The 22,547-nt window shown below is 41.4% G+C and overlaps 1 protein-coding gene across 1 annotated transcript in view; it reads right to left on the reverse strand.

Moving 5' to 3' along the window:
• LOC148035093 (glycine-rich protein) overlaps positions 1 to 21,915 on the reverse strand; it is a 38,825-nt gene extending 16,910 nt beyond the window's left edge. Inside the window, exons 1-2 of the mRNA XM_087680048.1 lie at positions 20,866 to 21,915; positions 19,907 to 20,112 (exon numbers count right to left, since the gene is read on the reverse strand). Of these exons, the coding sequence (XP_087536174.1) occupies positions 19,907 to 20,112; positions 20,866 to 21,685 (1,026 nt within the window). The 5' untranslated portion in view covers positions 21,686 to 21,915. The remainder of the gene's footprint in view (positions 1 to 19,906; positions 20,113 to 20,865) is intronic.
• Positions 21,916 to 22,547: the final 632 nt, after the last annotated feature.

Genomic DNA, 22,547 nt, shown 5'->3' on the forward strand with positions numbered 1-22,547 from the left:
TCAAGCCTCGTCAGTTTTGTCAATACCGCTCTACGGTTTGTGTTGTATCTTGTGTGCATGTTGGAACCTAGGGGGATGTTTCATTGGATATTAGAGTGTCAACTTGCAATTGGATGCCATATCCAAGAACGTACATTACTCACCTCCCAACCATACAGCCAAAAGAGCTCACCCCACATCCTAGGATCTAGTAGCACTCCAGGTCACACCACATCCCAATGATGCCACTGTGGTATATGGATCTAGGCAAAGAGTCCAAGGGTGGTGATCACACACTCCATGTACACAATCGGCCCTTGAGTCCTATAAATAGAACTCAATTGCCCTAATCCCAAAGTGTTGTTAGCGCATTCGCACTAAGTAGCTTTGTAACTATTGTGACCGCTACTACTACCGCCCATCCGAATGTCCAAGGACATCACAATAGCCCCTCATTTAGGCAAGGGATCATTGTGATACTGCCACGAGTACTAGATGCGTGTGCCACGCTCCAGTACAATCCAGAGTTCTACAATTGGCTTTTATCCTCATGACATGACATGGATTCATGGACCCACCAATACTTTCACTGCCATAGTTTTGGGCACCCAGCCTCTGAGTGCACGTGCTTTAGGACCAAGGCCACCGCTTTGATGATACATGCTTTAGGACCAAGGCCACTGCTTGGATGATGGTTTCACAAGGTCCAATGCAATGGTCAAAGGTAAGTTAGGCTTTAGCAAACCAAGCAACCACAGCATCCAAGGGCAAGTGGTCATGTTGATGCCCCCTACAAGACTCCCCTCTATGCACAACAATAACAATCCCACCACGTGAGCACACACAACCCCCACACACAACAACAGCCCACCCCACCTTCACCCCCACCAATACATTCACCCCCTCCCCACCATCAACTAACTCCACAAATCACCCTTCACCCCACTGCCACCCCATGAATCAACATGCCCCCCACTAGAGCATCCTTCATAGAAATCCACTCTTCCAATGAGCACACGCAACCCCGACACCCAACAACAACCCACGCTACCCGCACCAATACATTCATCCCCTCCCCACCACCAACTAACTCGACAAATCACCCTTCTCCCCACAGCCACCCCATGAATCAACATGCCCCCCCCCCACTAGAGGGTTCTTCATAGAAATCGACTCTTCAAATGACATCCACACATCCCACCCCTCTCCAAGCCACCCAATCCCCTATTAACAAGAAACCAAGCAACCACAACATCCGAGGGCAAATGGCCATGCTAATGCCCCATACAAGACTCCCCTCTGCACACAACAAGAAACCCCCCCCCCCCCTCACCACGTGAGCACACGCAACCCCCACACCCAACAACAACCCACCCCATCCCCACCAATACATTCACCCCCTCCCCACCACCAACTAACTCGACAAATCACCCTTCTCCCCACCGCCCCCCCATGAATCAACATGCCCCCCACTAGAGGGTTCTTCGTAGAAATCCACTATTCCAATGACATCCACACATCTCACCCCTCCCCAAGCCACCTACTCCCCAATCCCCGGTGAACAAGATTATCAGCTCATGAGTGAGTCTATGCATGTTTGCCAAGGTAGGGCGCATCATTTATTTAGGCATTATTTTAATGATTTATTTATGATATTTATGGCATTCTATGCCAACCGGCCAACATTTAATGCTAGTCGACTAGCTACTATTTATGGCCTATATTGTGCCTATTTATTGTGGGGCTCCTCTTCAATCATCATCATTCTTCAGGTGGACTTCTATTGGAGAGAGAAGCTGGTGCCAATGCTCGAGCAGCTAGTGACTCACTGTTGTACGCAATTGTCTCGTGTTTGGTATATGGATTTCATCTCCCGAGTAGCAAGTACATCTCTGTGTTCTCTTCTTCTGCAATGTTCTTTGTTCTCTTTTCTTTCCCTTCTATCTTGTGTTCAACAATTTATTTCAACATTGGTCTATGCTTCCATTGCTACACCACTTCTGACATGGTATTAGATTGCAAGATCTAGGCTCCTGTTGAGTGCTTTTCTGTTAATTACAAGCTGTCTTCACCCTTGCTGACCTAGCAACTGCTGCTTGCTGCCATCGCCCTATCTTTCATCCTCTAAAGGATGCATTTTTCCACCAATTGCCTGCATTTTCCCTATCTGCTGCATTCATTTAATGCTGGTTACTCTGTGTTTTCATCGGCAACTGCTGCATTTTTTGCACATCTTACTCCTAGAGGCTGCACAACAACATCTGCTCTTTACTTACAATGTTTGTTGGCTGTTTTTCATTTTTTGCAGTTGCTTTTTCATGGTCAGCTTATAAATACTGCATGTGAACTCTATTTTTATGCAGTCTATGCTGTTTGGTTAGCTGCCTTCTCCCTCTGTCTTCCTTCTCTCCTCTATCTTCTCTTCTCCAAATGATTTTGATGAGGACAACCATGAGGAAACTATGCTTACATGGGATTCGAACAATGCAAATGCATATTCTACACTACTTCAGTGTGTTTCTAAAGAAGTCCTATCAGGAGTTACCTCTTGCAAGACATCTCCAAATATATGGCCACAGCTTTAGATGTTGTACCAAGCACCTTCCACCATTCATGCAATGACCCTTTATGGCCAGCTTTAGCAAATGAAGTTTGAGTCTAACGGCACTATTCAATCCTTTTTACTCCGTGTTACACAGGTATAGGACTAGCTTCGACACATGTAGTCATCTCGTGGAAATAGCATTCTACAAGCGTCCCCTAGAGTTTGATGGAGTGGCAAATGTTTTGCGAGCACTCATCTACACCTGTGAGCTTCATTCATATGTCCTCAATGCTACTTGAGCATGAGGCTTTGCGTTCACAAGGGAGGCTTCCGTCTCATTATGGAGGTTCCAATGAGGCCTTTACAACTTTGGAGAGGGGTGACAAGAAGAAGTCGAAGACCCGATGTTACCACTATGGCAAGAAGGGACATTTGCAGAAGGATTGCAAGGAGTTAGGAGGCCCACGGAAAAAGAAGGAGAAGAAGAAGAAGAAGAAGAAGAAGAAGTGGGATGCAAACTCCTCCAACGAGTCTTCCTCTTCCTCAGACCCTAACTTCGATCCTCCAACTAAGGAGACATCTAAGGAGAGAAAGGGATCCACTTCTTCAAATCGAGAAAAGGGCTTGGCGGCCTCCTCCTCTACTACTTTCTAGTCCAAGTGATGTGGCCATTTTCAAGAGCTAGTACAATCAACATCAACATCAAGTTCTCTTCAAGGCACCTTGGTGGTGGCTTGATCACCCATTGCTTGGGTATCCATGGTTCTACTCTATTGGTTCTATATTGTATGGATTGTGATGAGTCCTTATCATTGTATCATTGTATTGCATCAAATCACCCATGATCTGAGAGAGGATGTTAGCAAGATTGTCAACTCATGTGTCTGTTTGTGCATGCCTGTCAAGGTTGGGCACATTGTCTTTTATTTTGGCATTATTTTAGTGATTTATTTGTAGCATTTATGGCATTTTATGCCAATCTACAGGCATTAAATGCTAGTCAACCAATTGCTATTTATGGCCTATTCTTGTGGGACTCCTCCTTCTCCTCCTCGATCATCATCATTCTTCAAGTGGACTTCCTTTGGAGAAAGAAACCAACACCAATGCCCACGCAGCCAATGACTCACTGTTGCACGCAGCTGTGTCTTGTTTAATATATGGATCCCATTTCCTAGATATTGGGAATAAAGGCTCACTGTGCCTTTTACAGTGTTTGGGTGTGAACGCACCCTTATACTCTTGTACTTTATATATATTATCAAAACCTAAAAAGTGGCACACTCATCTTTGTACCGAATATCAAGTGTATCGTGCTCACTCTCCTCTCTACTAGTCTCTACTCTCAATGTGATATCTGACACACTCACCCTCAGTTCAATCAGTCCAAATCTGTCAGGCTCCAACAAACTAGTATCAGAGCTAGTGACAAGCGTTAGGCCGTGAACAGGCGAGTAGGAGAAGTTGCAGGTGTCACAAGCGAGCAGGGGTTGCAAGTGTCGCAGTGCATGTCAGTGCTGTCGAAGGAGTTGCAAGGCCGCAAGATACACGACAAGTCACGTAACAGGCACGCGACAGGTTGATGAACCGGACGACAGCTAACACGCAGCCAAGCAAACGGGACCGACGACCAGGACCAGTCGCCACGAGATTGGCACGTGGTGACCAGTCCATGATGGCCAAGCGACGACAGGATAGCAATCAATGTTTTTTAATCAAAAATATCTGGCTTTTTTTCCCTTCTCTCTAGAGCACTCACACACAAAGGCACAAAGTGAAATTTTGCCCAAGAAAATTGGGACTTTTCTCCATTTTGGGAATCTCAGCACGGAACAAGACAATCAGACTTAAAAATTGCACACTTGATGTGCATCTATCCGAGAAATTTTGGGTATTCTCATATTTCAGTGGAATTTCTTCAATTTTACTAAAATGTGTGTACTCTAAATCCAAAAATTTGGGGCTTTTGCAAAATCCCTTCAATCTGTTCAACAAATGTTTGGTACATGCACTTGGGTACATGTATTGATGCAATCTGGACAAATTAGCCTCTAAAAATTTTGCGCTTTTGATCAAAATTGTCAAATTTGTGCCTAGAAATGCTTATAAAGCAAAAATTGCAGCGAAATTTGGAGATTTCACATGTAACTGGTGGCTTGCTCTCTAAATGTATCAGTAATTGCTTGAGGAGTGCAGCAAAAGACATCCTTTTAACTCTGAAAATCTATTTGCAGATCTGAAATTTCTGCAATCTCGGGATTTTCTCACTGCTGGTTGGTACTTTTATGTACCGTGGTTACTTCTATCACATTTGGACTTATCTTTGATGACTAGTTGGTCAATTTGGGACTGCAAATTATGGCTGGAAACAATGACAGCAATAATCTTTTGCACACTAAGAAGCTTGAGGATGCACATAATTTTGCCATTTGGCAAAAACAATGCTACAATGTCTTGGTGCAGAAGAAACATGTAAAGCCCATCAAAACAAAGGGAATCAAACCCACAAACATGAAACAAGACGAGTGGGATGACTTGGACGAGCTTGCTCGCTCTACTATTGAGCTCTCAGTGTCAAACAACTTGCTCTTTAACATTGAGAAGCTGAATTCAACATATGCATATGTGGCAAAGGCTTGAAATTTTGTAGCTCAAAAAAGTGCAATCAACAATGTTTATTGGCTGAAAATTTTAATGGACTTTCGTATAAAAGAAGGTACAACCACGTCTGTACATTTGAATGAGTTTAACTCAATTTTCAATCAACTGATTACTTTGGATTTCCATATTGACGAAGAGTTCAAGGCTACTTTCTTGCTATGTACTTTGTCTCAAAGTCGGGATACTTTCAAGACAGCTTTGAATAATTCGAATGCTTAGTTGTTATACTATGATGTGGAGAGTTCTTTGTTGTGGAAGAACTCAATAGGCAAAATAACTCAGCAAACAAGTCTTCTAATGCATTACACACTAGAAGTAGATTCAGCACAAGGGCAATTCTGAAAATAGAGCACGCAACAAATGTGGAGTGCCATCATTGTGGCAAAAAAGGACACTACAAACGGGATTATTTTCAATTGAAGAAAGAGAAGGGCAAAAACAAAAACACTGAAGCCAACAAAGCTAAAAACAAGGACAACCAACCTGCAAGGAAGAGCAATGTGAAAATAGAAGAGATTAATGTAGTCACTTATGATATTGACAGTAATGGTGATGTACTTTTTGCTGCTTCTTTGAGTGCACAAGCATTGATTGCAGATTTTGAAGATGAGATGCACACTTGGATACTTGATTCAGGTGCGTCCTTTCACGTCACACCACATCATGAGTGGTTCTCTGACTACAATGGTGGTGTACGTGGTGTTGTCCTGCATTTATTGGCTGCTGTAAGCCATTTTCAGCATGCTGTTCATGCTGTACAACACCTTCATTTTCATTATCAGCATCTGCATTTTCATAATCAGCAAGCCTATCTTGTTGTCCATGACCTCCTTGTGCTCCTATTTGCTGTCCATCATCATCTTGCTCAAAAGTAACCAATTGATCATCAGATTCAGCCTGTGGTACAGCACCATGAGGCTCATTTTCTAAAGTAATAGGTGCTGCAAACTCTAAAATTTCATCTTTTTCGTATCTTCATTAGAGGCTAAAGTACCTTTCAACAATTTTGCCTCATTAAACACAACATTACGACTGCGAATAATTTTCTTGGACTGAGGTAACCACAATCTATAGCCAAATTCACCCTCATCACCATAGCCCTTGAAAACGCCTTTGGTGGATTTTGGGTCAAGTTTGTTCCTTAGCTCATCCTAACATGCACAAAAGCATCACAGCCAAATGTGCGTAAATGGTTATATGAGGCCGATTTGCCAGACCAAACCCCCTCAAGGATGCCATTATTTAAGGACCTGTTTGGAGAGCGGTTGCAAATGTGAACCGCAGTTTTGAGTGCCTCTCCCCAAAAGTCATGAGGGAGATTAGCAATGGACAGCATGCACCACACTCTTTCACATAAAGTCCTATTATATCTTTCAACCACCCCATTTGAAGACAGGTTGTAAAGGGCTATAAGCTCCCTCTAAATACCATGCAAGTCACAAAAGGGCTTGAATTCAGTTAATGTGAACTCACCTCCATTATCAGTTCTCAAGCATTTCAACTTTCTACTTGTCTGAGTGGTCACAAATGCATGAAAAGTTTTAAAAACAGCAAACACTTCATTTTTCTTTTTCAACAGGTATACCCAAATCATTTTGAAACAATCATCTATAAAGGAGATAAAATATGCAGCACCACCCAACGATTTCACGAGCATACTACATACATCAAAATGCACTAAGTCCAAGATATTGGACTTACGAGAGACACCAAAGTAAAAGGAATTTCTTATTTGCTTTCCAAAACTGACACTCATTACAAAAGTCAAGTTTAGAGCCTTTTCCATCAACCCTCTTCAGAGAGGTAAGGACATCAAGTCCTTTTTGGCTCATATGGCCTAATCTCTTATGCCATAACTCAACATAGCTGTAAATTTCAGCAACTGCAAGAAACTTGCCATTCAAGACTTTACAATGCAAACAATACAAAGTGCCCTTCTTGGTTCCTTTTGTAATCAGCATGGAACCCTTTGTCACTTTCCACAAACCACCACTAAACAGTGTAATATAGCCATGCAAGTCAAGCTGACCAGCAAATAGTAAACTCTTTTTAATGCCAAGCAAATATCTGACATCTTTCAACACAAGCTCTTGCCCATTGTCTAAAGACAAGTGTACAGTGTCAATCCCATCAATGCTGCAAGCATGGTTATTTCCAAGATACAACTTTCCATAGATGCCTGCATTGAACACAGCAAAACACTCCAAGCAAGGAGTTACATGGAAAGAGGCACCAAAGTCTACAATCCAAGTCTGAGTAACCACATCATCAACTGACAAAAGTGCATCAATCACATCAACCTTGGTAATCTGTATATCCTGCATGTGACATACAAGGGCATCATAATCAACTGCACAAAATACATCAGCCTTTGTGTCTGAAAGCTCCTCTATGACCACACTAGAGACCACACTGGCCTTTTCTTTACCTTTGGTTGCCTCAGATGCATCTGTCTTATCTTCCTTCTTCTTTTTATCTCCTGCATTCTTCTCTCTCTCTTGTTCCTTCTTGTAATACCTGCAATCAAGTTTCTTGTGGCCCTTTCGACCACAGTGATAGCAAGTAATGTTACTCTTTTCCTTTCCTTTACTATTGCTCTTGTTTCTCTGTCCTGCATTTGCATTTTTCTTTTCAACCCAACCTCTTATACTATAAGCTAAGTTGTTGCCTTCCCCACTAGACATACGTCTAATTTCTTCATTAAAGATAGAACCCCTCACCCCATGATATGAGAGATTGGAGTTATTGCTAAGTGAAACCACCAAGGTCTCCCAAGAATCGAACAGTGTCATGATCAAAAAGATCGCCCTCAACTTATCATCAAAGTCCAAATTTGCATCTTTAAGCTTATTTATAATCCTTGTAAATACACAAGTGCTCAACTGCAAGCTTTGACTCATCCAGTCGTATATTTCCCAACTTGCGCATTAAATGCACCTGATTAACAGGTGTGGTGATCTCATATGTAGTTTTCAGCTTCTCCCATATTGCATAACCTTATCTAAACCCTTAATGTCAGTCAAGATGTCATCAGTGACACCCATCTTAATGTAAGTCACTGCCTTTTTGTTTACTCTGGCCCAATCTGCACTAGACATTAGTGCAGGTTTATCTTCCTACAAAGCATCCTCATAATCCTATAGGAACAAAACGCCATGCATACGATCTTTCTAGATGTCAACACCATGAGCATCAAACCATTTGATTTCCATCAAACTCTTGATGTCTGAACTAGAAGAGATTGCAGCCATTTTACCACAAACACAAGAGTAAATGCCCTTGAAATGCAAAAGCACAAGCTGAACCAGCAAACACCTTGTTATTCTTCCTCAACCAAAAATAAATATCTGCTATTTGTACACAAACTACCCACCACACGAGCAAAAATGCAGAAATTTATCAAATTTTGCACGAATCCCCAAAATTTCAAGTCCAAATTTGCATAAATGTTAACCAATCTGACCCAACTGAGCAAAATTTTGCCAATACATGAAAAGCCCCAATTTCAGGGATCCAATTGTCAAGAAATTTTACTCAAAATAGCAAAATTCTGACTAATTTGGCATGATCCCCAAATTAATTGAGGTCACCACACATAATGTCTGCAATTTCTGACTAGAAAATCACTGATAGGCATAAACGATGTCAAATTTGGAAAAAGCCCTAAATTTTTGGGGCCAAATTTCCACAGATCTGTGACATGTGCCTCCACCACGTGAAACTCCCGCCAAGAGAATGAATTTCTAAAAGAATTTGAAAAGAAAATAAAGATTCTTGATTTTTTTTTAAATTGACGTGGAGGTCCATTGACCCATCAAGCGGGTCGCGTAACCTGTCTGCAGACGACCCGTTTGCCGCATGTAACCCGCCAACCGTCACGCACGGTGGTTGCACTGGCATGGTAGCCCCTCTCGCGTTGATCACGTTTGCCAGTCGTCTACCCTGTCACATCGCAACTACTGGTCATCGCGAGTCCCACTAGCAATCGCCCCACTAACACACGTCTGTTGGTCACCTGACTCTTGCCCTATCACCCGACTACTAGTCTTCAGCACAATCTGTGCTGAACAGACCTTGTGGCTCAAGCTGTCTGTGCTATGGTCTTGGAAGCTCGCGAAATCTATGCTCTGATACCAGTTGTTGTGGAGCTCACCTAAGAGTGACAAAAGTTTGAAAGGAGTGAGCATGGAAGTGTGACGGCTCGAAAGAGAGAGAGAGAGAGAGAGAGAGAGCAAAGTGAAAGTACAATTCGATATGAGTGTACCAACAATTGTGTTGGTACACAAAGAATAAAATGTATTTATACTTAGGGCACGTAAGGGTGCATTCACATGTACAATGTGCATGTACTAAACACGGAGGTTAAACGGACCTTTATCCCAACACCTCGGACAGCAGCAAATACCTGCTGTAAATGTTCCTAAAAATGCAAGGAATGATGCTGAAAATGATCATCATGATCTTGCCAATGATTTCCCACAAATTCAACAAGAACATGTGTCTTTGGAACAACCTGAACCAGCTATACAACATGCTGAACCTGCAGAACAGCAAGCTGTTAATGCAGATTTGCAGGCTGTTGAACAGCCAAGAAATCTTGACCATTGGGTTTGTAGGTCAACCAGAGTGCAAAAACAGCCAGATAGGTTCATTCCAGATGTAGACTATGTGGCTGATTATGTCATGTTAATAGATTGTGGTAAACCATCATGCTTCCAAGAAGCAATGGACAGACAAGATAGTAAGAAATGGCACAAAGCAATGCTATTAGAGATGGAATCCCTCATGAAGAATGGCACTTGGGATTTGGTACATTTGCCAAAAGGACAAAAAGTGCTACCCTGCGAATGGGTTCACAAAATGAAAGTCACTTCTGGTTCTTTGCCAAAGTACAAGGCACGCTTGGTTGCTAAAGGATAAAAGCAACAACATGGAATTGATTTTGATAAAATCTTTTCTCCTGTAGTCAAAATGACTACTTTGCAAACCATCTTGGGCTTGGTTGCATTTGAAGACATAGTACTCATACAGATGGATGTAAAAACCGCCTTCTTACATGGTGATCTGCATGAGGAGATTTATATGCAGCAGCCTGAAGGTTTTGCTACAAAAAGAAAAGAGCACATGGTATACAAACTCCACAAGACTTTGCATGGGCTGAAGCAAGCACTACGAGAATGGTATCACAAATTTGATACATTCATGCAATCTCAAGGATTTCATCGTTCTCAAGTTGATCACTGCCTTTACACCAAGAAGGCAACTGATGGCAGCCTTATTCTCTTGGTTTAGTATGTGGATGACATGCTGATTGCAGGCAAGGATATTCATGCCTTGGACTCCTTGAAGTAGAGTTTACACAATAGCTTTGATATGAAAGATCTTGGTGAGACCAATCACATTCTTGGCATACGTATACTCAAAGACAGATCAAAGGTTCTTCTTTATCTGCCATAGCAAGAGTATGTCACGAAAGTTCTATAGCGTTTCAATATTTGTGGTGGTGTGGGGGGAGCCATTAGTGTATCATTGCCTCCATATGTGAAACTTAGTGCAGACGACAACCCTACATCAAATGATGGAAAGGCTAAAATGGCCAATATACCCTATGCTTCAGTTGTTGGTAGCTTGATGTATACTATGTTTGCTACACGTCTTGACATTGCATTTGCGGTGGGAGTGGTTAGCAGATACATGGCATATCCTAGCAAAAAGCATTGGGAAGCAGTGAAGGGTATTATGAGATACCTTAAGAGCAGAAAGGATTTGAGTACCTATTTTGATAGGTAGAAGTCATCTGTTGTTGGATTCACGAATGCAAACCATGCTAGCCATCCTAACAACAGTAAGTCTACTTCAAGATATGTATTCATGTTCACAGGAATAGCAGTGAAACTGGTCTATGACTCACATAAAGCGATAGTTCCTTCAATTAATATTTGGTCTTTTCTCACACACACAAACACAAAGACCTCACTCCCTCGCTCAACACCAGATTGGCCCCAAAGACCGACGCCCCTCTCAGTATTTCTTTATCAATTAAAAGATGGAAAATTACAAAAATGAAATGTTCCAAAATACACAACCTGTGAACATTTGGTTTTCATCTTTTCTAAGTAAATCCCAGCTGCATAAGGACAGTTCAACATGACCAAATCAACATCCCTTTTAAGAAAGCATTTTTTATAACCATAACTCAATGATTCATGTGCAGAATTGCAGTCTGCAAAACTCTGAATTCACTATTCTTTACTATTCAGCATGTCCAAAAAAACATCCCTTTTAGGAAAGCATTTTCTGTGACCAAAAACTCAATAATTCGAGTGCAGAATTGCAGTCTGCAGATCTCTGAATTCACTGTTCTTACTGTCCACATCTCTGAATTCACTGTTCTTACTATCCAACATGTCCAAATTGTGACTAAAACTCAATGATTCATGTGCAGAATTGCAGTCTGCAGATCTCTGAATTCACTGTTCTTACTGTCCAGATCTCTGAATTCACTGTTCTTACTGTCCAATATGTCCAAAACAACATCCCTTTTAGCCTAGCATTATTTCAGCATTAGAACAGTCCCACAAACAGCACTAAATCAAAGCTGAAAAACCCTTCAATGGAATCAACCCATCATACAGAGTATTTCCTTTGAGAATAGAGAGAGAGTTCACTAGAGGGAGCAAGCTCTACCTCCGTGCATAAGTCAAAGTCGAAGAAGTACTCTCCATGGCTGATGTTCTTGCAACAATCTACCCTCGGCTCCTCAAAACTTCATTCTCAGATCTGCCCCTTATGCCTATTACGTTTTTTTTAAATGCTCTCTCTCTCTCTCTCTCTCTCTCTCTCTCTCTCTCTCTCTCTCTCTCTCTCTCGCGTTTGTGCCACTAACAATTTTTCCATTAAACCTTCTCGTCTAAAATTCTCCATGATCGATGCAAAATTTGACCTTGACACAAACCAGAGAATTAATCCTCGTGCAAAAACAAAGATAATGACAGGAACAGATTATGGGATCCAAAAATAGTAACTCCCTAAATTTTAGGGATGGTGACCCTTGCATTCCTCAAGTTGTTCTGAGCACTTTTATCATTGCAACCACATCAAAAAGTGTAATGTGGCTCAGTTACGGTGACTTTTATTCCATGAGCATTCTCACATATGCATCTTCTATCTTGGCCAAGCTCATTGTCCTGCACCATCTCCAATGGCTAAGCACACAGTCCCAAACCACTAGCATTCTATTCTTCAGTGCCCATTCAATATGGAACCAATCCCAAGGCTCAGACAAACCATTAGTCCAATTTGTCCCAATGGATGCCGATTCAGGCCATGCAAAGATCCCGGCTTAATCCAAGAGAACTCTGGGGGTAAAAAGCGACAGCAACTAAAGGAAAGAATAATAAAATATTTATATAAATAAATAAGGAAAGCGACTGCAAAAAGTATCACCACCTGGTGACAAGCAGTCTCTTGGATATCTAGGCTACAAAAGTGTGTCCCATTGTCTACTACAGAGGCAAAATATATGGCTGCCACTGAGGCATGCAAAGAGGCTTTATGGCTTTCACGTCTGGTGAGAGAGCTTGATATTATAGAGGTTCCTATCCTCCACTGTGACAGTCAGAGTGCTATCATGTTAGCTCGGAATCTTGTCTTTTATGCAAAGACAAAGCACATACAGGTGAAGTATTACTTTATCAAGGATGTACTTGACACCAAAGGCATTGAGCTTGTCAAGGTACAAGGTACATACATATGATAACCCTGCAAACCTTTTCACGAAGGGTCTTCCAGGCGAGTGGTTTGCTCATTGCCGCTAGATGATGGGGGTTACATAGTATATGTGTCTTTCAACTTTGTGTATACATAGCCTTAGTTGAGTCTTTTCTCTACGTTCAAGCACGTTGCCTTTAAGTGGGAGGTTGTTGGGAATAAAGGCTCACTGTGCCTTTTACAATGTTTGGGTGTGAACACACCCTCACACTCTTGTACTTTATATATATTATCAAAACCTAAAAAGTGGTACACTCGTCTTTGTACCTAACATCAAGTGTGTCGTGCTCACTCTCCTCTCTACTATTCTCTACTCTCTATGTGATATCTGACGTGCTCACCCTCAACTCACTCAATCCAAATCCGTCAAGATCCAACAAACTAGTATCACATATCTGAGTTCTTTTCTTTTGCAGTCTTCTATGTTTTGTTTTCTTTCCCTTGTCTTGTGTTCAGCAATTTATTACAGCACTTGTTTATGCTTTCATTGCTGCACCACTTGTAACATCCCCAACACCACCCCTTGACCCGACAGAGGCTTGCATTCTGTGCGCGTATGGTACATTTTGTACGATATCGCACCATACGTTCGTCTCTACTATTCTCTACTCTCTATGTGATATCTGACGTGCTCACCCTCAACTCACTCAATCCAGATCCGTCAAGATCCAACAAACTAGTATCACATATCTGAGTTCTCTTCTTTTGCAGTCTTCTGTGTTTTGTTTTCTTTTCCTTGTCTTGTGTTCAGCAATTTATTACAGCACTTGTTTATGCTTTCATTGCTGCACCACTTGTGACATCCCCAACACCACCCCTTGACCCGACAAAGGCTTGCATTCTGTGCGCGTATGGTACATTTTGTATGGTACCGCACCATACGTTCGTTTTGCATGATATTGTATAGTTTGCGTGCATTCGAACTATACCAAAAAAATGACCATTCAAAATGTCCATTGGTGCATTTTTTTGACATTTTCCCCTTTTTCAAGCCTATTATAAATTCAAACTTCTCTTCTTTCACGCTCCTCCCTCTTTCATACTCCTTCCTCTTCTGGCCTCTCTCACCTCAACCCTAATAAAAGGGTAGCCCCCTCTCCCTATCTCACCACACGAATCAATGTCCATCTTCATCAATCTCCCTCTCTTGAGCTCAACTTTCAAGCCACTATCTTCTTCAATCACCCTACTCTCTGTCTCCCTTACCCTCTTCCTCTCCCTTTCCCTCCCCTTCTCTTCCTCCTATCCTTATCCCTCTACCTCTCCCTCTCCCTCTCCCTCTCCCCATCCCTTTCTCACCTTCTCTTCCTTCCCCCTCCTCTCCCTCTCCCTCTCTCTCTCACTTTCAAGTTTCATTCATACATATTACACCCTCTCCTTTTCCCAAATCCCTCTTCCTCCCCCTCTCCTTTCTCCTCATTCTTCTCCACAATGCCTAGGCCCCTTCATGATCTATCTTTAAGTTGCACATTTTATATGTGTAGTCTGATTTCATATAGAGTTTTATATGTATTTTTTAATGAACATACAAAACAATGTATTTTATTCTTAAAATTTTTGGATGCATTTCATATCATACATATTCGCATGTTGAACATATCGTACTAAACATAAAAAACCACCCTGACCCAACATATCATGCCATTGACCTAAGTCAACACACCCCCACCAAGGGATTCTTCCCAACATTCCACTCTTCTCTCAAAATCCACACATCCCACTCTTCCCTCAAAATCCACACATCCACCCCCCCTGCACTCAAGGAAGGCAAATAGGGCAGCATGCAAGAACCACCTTATCAAACTATAGTTCAATTCTCCTCACACTTGATGGCCTTGCTTCAGCCATAGATTCCTACTCGTATCAAACTCCAAATTTGACCTAAAGACATGAGGAGGTGAGGAGATAGATTGAGCAGCTTAGTGGATGCATGCTTGATGAATTGCAAAGGAGATTGTACAAGCCCTAGGGCAATTGAGCAAGATTTGCCAAGAGAACCCTCCAAGCTCATTTTAGCAGTGCTGAGAGTAGAGGGCCCTTCCAAGGGATCCCGCAACCATTCAGAAGTTGCAATAAAAGTCACCTAGAGATCCTACACTCCATACTCAAGATTGCAAGCATAGATGGCTCTTGTGGGCTTAGAGGATAGAAGATCAGCATTCTTCCACACCTCATGTACTTTTTGGACACGAAAATGGGACACGATGTGCCAACAATTCTTTCGGCTACACTAGCCATGCACCTCAAGGGATCAAATGCACAACCTCCACAACCAATATGGGAGGATTTGTTACAACCCAAAGCAGGTGATGAAGCTCGCCATTGACGTCTACAAACAATAGGAGGCAATCTCAATTCAAGTAACACATTGCGAACAAGAAGTTCGGGACTCCATCCCATCCCTTGATAAAGGATGATCTCTCCTTTTCCCTTTCATTAAGGAGTTAACCTAGACTTTCCACTCACAAGATGGATAAAAATACCTTGGAGAAGCCAAATTGTCCAAGGCTTTCTTCTTTCCATGTTGAAAGGTGGTGAAGGGCCTCTTGCTACATGTTTTTCAAGACATCTTTGATTCTAAACGAATGTTACTAGTTTCCTCACCAAAGGGGGAGACCACTTGGAGCTTGTTAAAATAGGGTGAAATGATGGAAGTGTGAGCATCTATTGAAATAGAATGCACAAACATAAAAAAAAGAGCACTGCAAAAGAACTGAAGACAAAGATGCTCAAGAAATAGAATCTATATACCAAGATAAGAGACGATACAAAGTCAACAATGAGTCATTGGATATGTGGGCATTGGCACTAGCTCTCTCTCTTCGACAAGACCTACAATAATGATGTATGTTGAAGATAGTTTGGAGAAAGCAACCACCTACAAATAGAACATAAATGTGATCATACCAACCAGCATTAGTGAGGCCTCATTAATGCAATTGGACAAGATAAATAATGCTAGGATGGCCAAAAACCAGATGCCCAAAATGTGGCAACCACCTCACCATTGGAAAAGTACACAACCAACTAATAGACTCACACATGAACTGACAATATCCACTATTAAAGTTGTCCTAGTGGAGGCCGATCAACCAACTTGTTGTCAATCGCTTGTAAGTCACTGGCCAAGATGATTGGTATCAAATTCTGCCCCATCCTCCCAAATATCATTCATTACACACAAACAAGCTTCACCCAAGACAAAAGTATCTCAAAGACAATGAAGACTGAAGATTGAATAATGAATCAATACGATGCTCAATGTAGTAAACACATTATGCAAAGTGAATATAAAACCCTAAACTCCAATGTCTCTCAAGGACCGGGTCAAAGAGACGAGAGATGGGAGAGTGTATTGTACTTTGTACAAATTCCAAAACGCAAGAAGCCGCCTTTGAATGTGATCAGCAATTGCAAACACAAATCTATGTGTGTGGATCGCGCTAAATATGGCAATGATAAAGGAAGATGATGGCAACAGTTGGGCTGCAAAGCGCAGCCAATAGGCAGCCCCTAGAAGGACAACGACTGCTAAGAACTGCAAATGCAGCCACAAAAGGTGCTGGCAATAGAAATGCAAGTGTCTAAGGCCTGAATACTATAGGCGATGACTGAAAGACACTGCCAACATGTTGAAATTTGCCATCAGCTGCAAATACAAGGGTCCAAGTGATATAGACTGATCGCCAAGAGCTGAGCAAGGCTAGCATCACCACAAATTGAAGTATCTATGGAGTGGCTAGATCCTTCCCATTAGAGAGACAGTGCACCTTGCAAGAGAAGATGGATTGGACACACTTAGGACGAAGGTACTAGGTGGAGCATAGTATCACAAATGCCTTTCACTAGACCTAGCAACACCTGTGGGGTAGTTGGAGGCCGTAGAGGGTGTCCTACTACATTTCACTCCTTGCACATGGGGGGCCAAGCAATAGGGAGCTCATTGGCCCAAATGTAGTAGGAGGCCCAAATGTAGTAGGATGAAGTCTACAAGCATTCTCCACAACTCTATTTGGAAACTCCAATGGCCTTTGGTCATGCCAGGCAACCCAATTGATGTGGAGCCTATTGTATTCTCCATCATGTGGCACTTCCTCAAGGGCATTCTATTCGCAAGCACTTAGCCAAGGCTATCACCGACTACACAACGCTAAGATGCATGACGATCTTCATCATTGAGGTAAGTTCTTGCACTACGGTCAGCCTTGACACATTGCCCATCCGTCAAGTACCAAAGGCCACGACATCCCTTTCAAAGGGGTAGGAAATTATCGAGCGCCTCAAGGTGCGTGTCTATCCATATACAACACCAGGGCAACACTTTAGACACCGTCATCCGCTCACTCCACAACCACTAGCATTAGGTGCATGGCAATTCCTAGGCCCATTAGAAGCTCCGATATCACTTTTTGCTTACATGGGGTGGCCACAACCTATTCTTCACAATGCAAGCCACCAAACCTAGGTGGCAATGTACTCCTCCACAGCTTCTTTCCCCCATCCCTTTCCCCCAAAACCGCCCTGAGAGGTTTGTATATATGATTGTTTTGAGTTTTTTAGTCAACTCTGACTAGGCTATTCAGCACATATACTTGATTGTAGATACTTACAAGTAATATAATTAACCACATTTTTTACTGCAAAAAACACATCATATAGTCATTGCTTTTGTTTCGTCAATGGTACTTTGTCAAAATGTCAACTTTTTTTAAACAACATATTCTTGCATATTTATCTCCAATTTTCGTATGCTCCCTTTCAAAGCTAGTTTTGACATGTCCAATGGCATACAATAGTGTGCATGTGGCGCTACCATCCCTATATATGGCCAACTTCACATCTTAAGCATCTTCATTTTGAAAGTAATACCTTGTATACATTGGTTATTTTGGAACCTTGCCCTTACTTTGATTGGTTGAAAAATGTGTCTTTTGAGGTCATGCATCCAACTCATATAACAGCTTACTAAATAGATGAAATTCTTCCAAAAAGATGCGATCCTTCAAATGGTAATGATTCATCTCAAGATTTGAGCATATTCCTATTTTTTTGTCATATCAACAAACCCAGAAGTGTTTTGCTACTCAAGCTTCCTTTAGTCATCCCTTTATTATTACTATTATCATTAGGGCTTGATATGATTAGTGGTTTTCAACTACATTTTAGCATGTGCGAGAACATTGCAAAGTTCATATTTCAAGATTGATTGTGCCTACTATCATAGTCAAACTACCATACTATTAGGCATCAAAGTAGCTTCCTTTTATTATCCCGTTACAAAGGTTCATTACACGTTCACTAGGCACAACATATAAAACAATCAAACTTTAGAAAATGTTTATTTAATTATAATTTAATTATTTTTTTACCATCCTTGCAAGAAACACGATTTCTATTGCAAGGATTCCTGATCCTCAAACTTGTTCCGCCTCTTGACTAGTATTCAACATCATCCATCCCTATCTAGGAAATCAAAATCACAATGTCCTATGTCCATATCATAGGCCAACAATAAAGCCACTCGCTCAAAGCCCCTCTAAGCTTCTCCATCTAAAGTGATGAATCCACAATAATAAAATAAGAGAGTTTTAAGTTGATGAAAATTGTGTTTCGTTATTACCCTTGACCACATAATACTCCCTTGCTTGCACCTAAATTTATAATAGCCCTATTTGTGCAGGTGCAAATTGACTCTTATTATAAAGACATGAAAACATGCAAATATTGAGTAAACCCCTCATTTATATGCTTTTATATATATAAGTCTACACCAACTTCCATCTCTCTCTCTCTAAAATTTCAGCCTACATTGTAGCTTGCAAAGAATATTTTGGTAACTTTAAGCCACATTCTCAAATAATTCTACCATAGAACCGCATTCTCCTTCACTTTCTCAAACTACTCTTGCATTTGTGCATAAGATATGCATCCTTAAAATCATCAACATCATGCCCTCAGCATATAGCATAACACCCTCACAAAGCATCTTGAATCTACAAGGCAAGCAACCCAAAACCTTGCTTCTTCTCTATACCCTCATTGGTGAGGGTGCCTTACATAGAGGTATCAACATCTAGACCAAGAGTTGAATAACTATATCAAAGTTTCAATATTTGCTATTTGCTTGAATGCTCAATGTACCTAAGCTTGGATTTTGGATGGATTATGGCCTAAAGTCAAACTTCCAAACTATCAAAACTATTTTTCTTCCCCAATTAGACCTAAGCTTGTGTCTTATTTGAATTCTCTTGCATAAATCCAAGATGAAAAATACAATAAGTAAACAAGGAGGAAAACCACTCGAGTAAAAATACTGAGGGGGGAAGAAAAATGCAAGAGCAATGGATCAAACAAGGGAACGCAATTTAACTAAACCTTACAACATCCATTTGTGTCTAAAAATAATGGATCTCTTCACATGGATTCCTAGAGTATGAATCCAATGATGCGCACCATAATCTATTTGCTTGTGATGCTTCTTGCATCGTTTCGTGATAGAACTAACGAATAAAATTTATTCTCAACAACAATCAACATGGGTAATAGGAAAGTAGCACTTCTCCAATGACAACTGTTTTTTGTGGCAACGCTGGCTCAAAACTATTCCGAATATACTTAAAGCTCGTTGATAGCATAATATATCACCCCTTACAAATTAATAGCAAGTAAGCTTTGTATAATAAATGCAAAAAACATTTAAAATGAAAGCATTCGATCACTCTAAATGCATATGCACCAATATTTGAGATATTAAAACCCAATCCAATTGTTACTAGACTGTCTAGTTACAGATCGTGACAAAAACCTTTCATAACAGGAGTATATAATTATATTTGACCACAGATGTGTATGTATTAAAAACTGGTAGTACATGTGCTGACACTAGAACATGGTGTAAATTGCTTAGCTTATCCATAACAAAAGTGCAACACACAGTTCAACTAGAAGTACCTGATGAGCGAAATACATTGCAGACCCTTCAGTCTCCAATGTACCAGCACTCGCAAGTGTCTCCCGTAGTAGTAATTGTGGAGGATACTGTCCTGCTGCTGTGGCAGCAGCGACTGCTACCTGCTCACTAACATTCTTTAGCTCGGGTATCATTGCAAAATACTCTGAAGTTAAAATCCTGTTGAGCCTTTCCCTCAAATCTGAATCTAAATCTATGAGTCAAAGAATCAGCTGTAGTTCCCAATACATTATAGACTAATAAAACGAAAATCAATTACAATGTTGTGACTCTAAGGAGAACCTCCAAAATAAACTTTTCTTCAAGCAGCAAACAAAAAATGGCACTAACATTGGAACAGTAATTTGGCACATAACCTAAGACAAAGACATTCTAGAAACCACAGTCAGATAGAGAGCAGACATTTTGCTACAATGGTCTTCCATCAGAGGCTTTAACAACGGCAGTAGTAAAAACATAGATCCCAGGGCCCAAACACATATGCTATGTCATTCATGCTAGACTCGCAGAGTTTCCATGAAATTTGTTAACTCTATTAATCCAATTCTGTGTTTGACACAAAGACAAGGTATGACACTACTGCATGCACAACAAACAGAAAGACTAGATGATTAACTACCCACTTCTGCTGCCTCAACTCCAGGTTGAACTTGGATAACCTGAAGCAATTTAAGAGACATTATAAGAAAGTAGAAAATGAGAATACAATATTACTGCATTATCTGGATGGAATAAATCATAAGAGTGGGCAAACAATCAAGAGCTAAAATAATAAACATCGCTGTTGTTCCTCAATATGAAACTATTAGGTCCTGAATCAAATTCCTTCACGGTGGCTAGTGAGCATAATGTGATGAAATTCTGACCAAGTAGACTAGACATAAACTCAAACTTGTTAAGAAGACAACGATCAAAAAACTCTAGGGAGATGCCAGGATACAGCTGAATCTCAGATCATCCCTGATGGTACTGTCAGAAGCCTGCAGCCAAAGAATGGCATGTCCTATGCACTGTTGCAAGGCATCCCTGTGAGATAAAGTGCCATTCGGAGGTCGAGATGTGACCATGGAGCCAAAAATAGAAATGGCATCAAGGTCGGACTCCCTTAATGGGCTAGTTGAATCCTCTGTCACAAAATCGTAAGAGAGGCACGAGCTTCGTTCATGGACCTTCACAACAAGTGAGGACGGGTCACTTTGGGGCGTTAGATCAAACAGTTGGGCGAAATATAGAAGTCTCAGCAAGTCTGCTACTGCACTTTCAGAAGTGTCATGCGTGTTATCGGACAATGCCGGCTTCTGAGCTTGATCTTTGTCCTTGAGGAGTGCAGGCTCGGAATCGCCATTGCATGCGGCTGAAGTTTGCCCCTCCATATCCTGCCGTACCTCTTCAAGAGTCTCTTTCCCACTGTCATCCACTACTTGCTTCTCTTCTGGCGTACTCTCGTGTTCATCCTCTTCTCGGTTAACCACTACTGCTGCCATCAGTTCCTTCTCCCTTTCTGCAACCTCCTCTTTTACTGCGACCAGCAGGGGCTGCCGAAGCTTCTCGTACTCATCGATGAGTGTCGCGACAGGAATCTTAGTTTTCAGAACCTCTTCCTGCTCTTTGTTGATGGTCTTCCCTTGGGCCTTGCTCTCCTCGATCTGGAGAATACGGTTGTACTTCTTTTTCAGAGCTCTGAGTCGCTTGTTCATCATGGTGAGCACAGGTCCTTCTTTGACGCATGTCTCTGAACCAGAACCATCGTTCCCCGCCATTCTCCTGAAAAGATGGGAAGTAAAAACCCTAGCCTGTTAGCAGGCAGGAGATCGATGCCAGCCAACCAGTAGATGATTGTAATACACCGATAGAGAGCGCAGGCGAAGCTCTACAAGGCCATGGCGATGTCCAGAGAGCAGGGAGGGAGGTCTGCGGAAAACCCTAAGGGCAGTCGAGGATGAAAAACACGCAGCTCACTTGAGGAAGCCCTATCGCAGCACGTTAAACCCTGCACAAAATCAATAGTAATTCAATTTCCCAATTACTTGAAATTTAGAAAAAGGTTTTATTTGATTATTCTAATATATCTCCCAAGTCCTCATATGTAATTAATCTACCGGGCTTTATTTGCTTATTATCCTAAACCATGGACGTGAACGTGTAAATCACTAAACCCCTACTTAGTAAAGGCCAAAGGGGAAAAATTTCCTAATCGTAGAGCAAGGGAAAAAATATCTAATCGTAGAGCCCGCAATAAAATCTATAATAGCAAAACCAATAAAAATAGGCTTAGCTTTGATCAACCATTCCATCACAAGCTAGGTTGGAAGGTGCTAAAAAGACTCATTTGGAAGCATGTGAGTCTACTCGAACATGAGTCGTGCTTTTCTTTTAATCAAGGTGGGATCCAACATTGGTTGTCAACCCTAGCACTCTGATCATTAAAAAGATGGACCAAAGTTGAATCTAGCTAATTTGGTGCGTGAACATGGCATATTCAATAGATGCACATACATGCTTCAAGGAGGGCCTTCCTAGGAGAATTAGGATCTAAAAAGCTAAGCTATCAATTTAGAATTCAAACCTCAAGCAAGGTATCGTTAAGGAATTACAACCCAAGAAACTTATCTATCAATAAGA

This window comes from Lygodium microphyllum, chromosome 6 (assembly GCF_053477565.2).
Source record: "Lygodium microphyllum isolate KBCC chromosome 6, Lygodium_microphyllum_v1.1.10, whole genome shotgun sequence".
Lineage (NCBI taxonomy): Eukaryota > Viridiplantae > Streptophyta > Polypodiopsida > Schizaeales > Lygodiaceae > Lygodium > Lygodium microphyllum.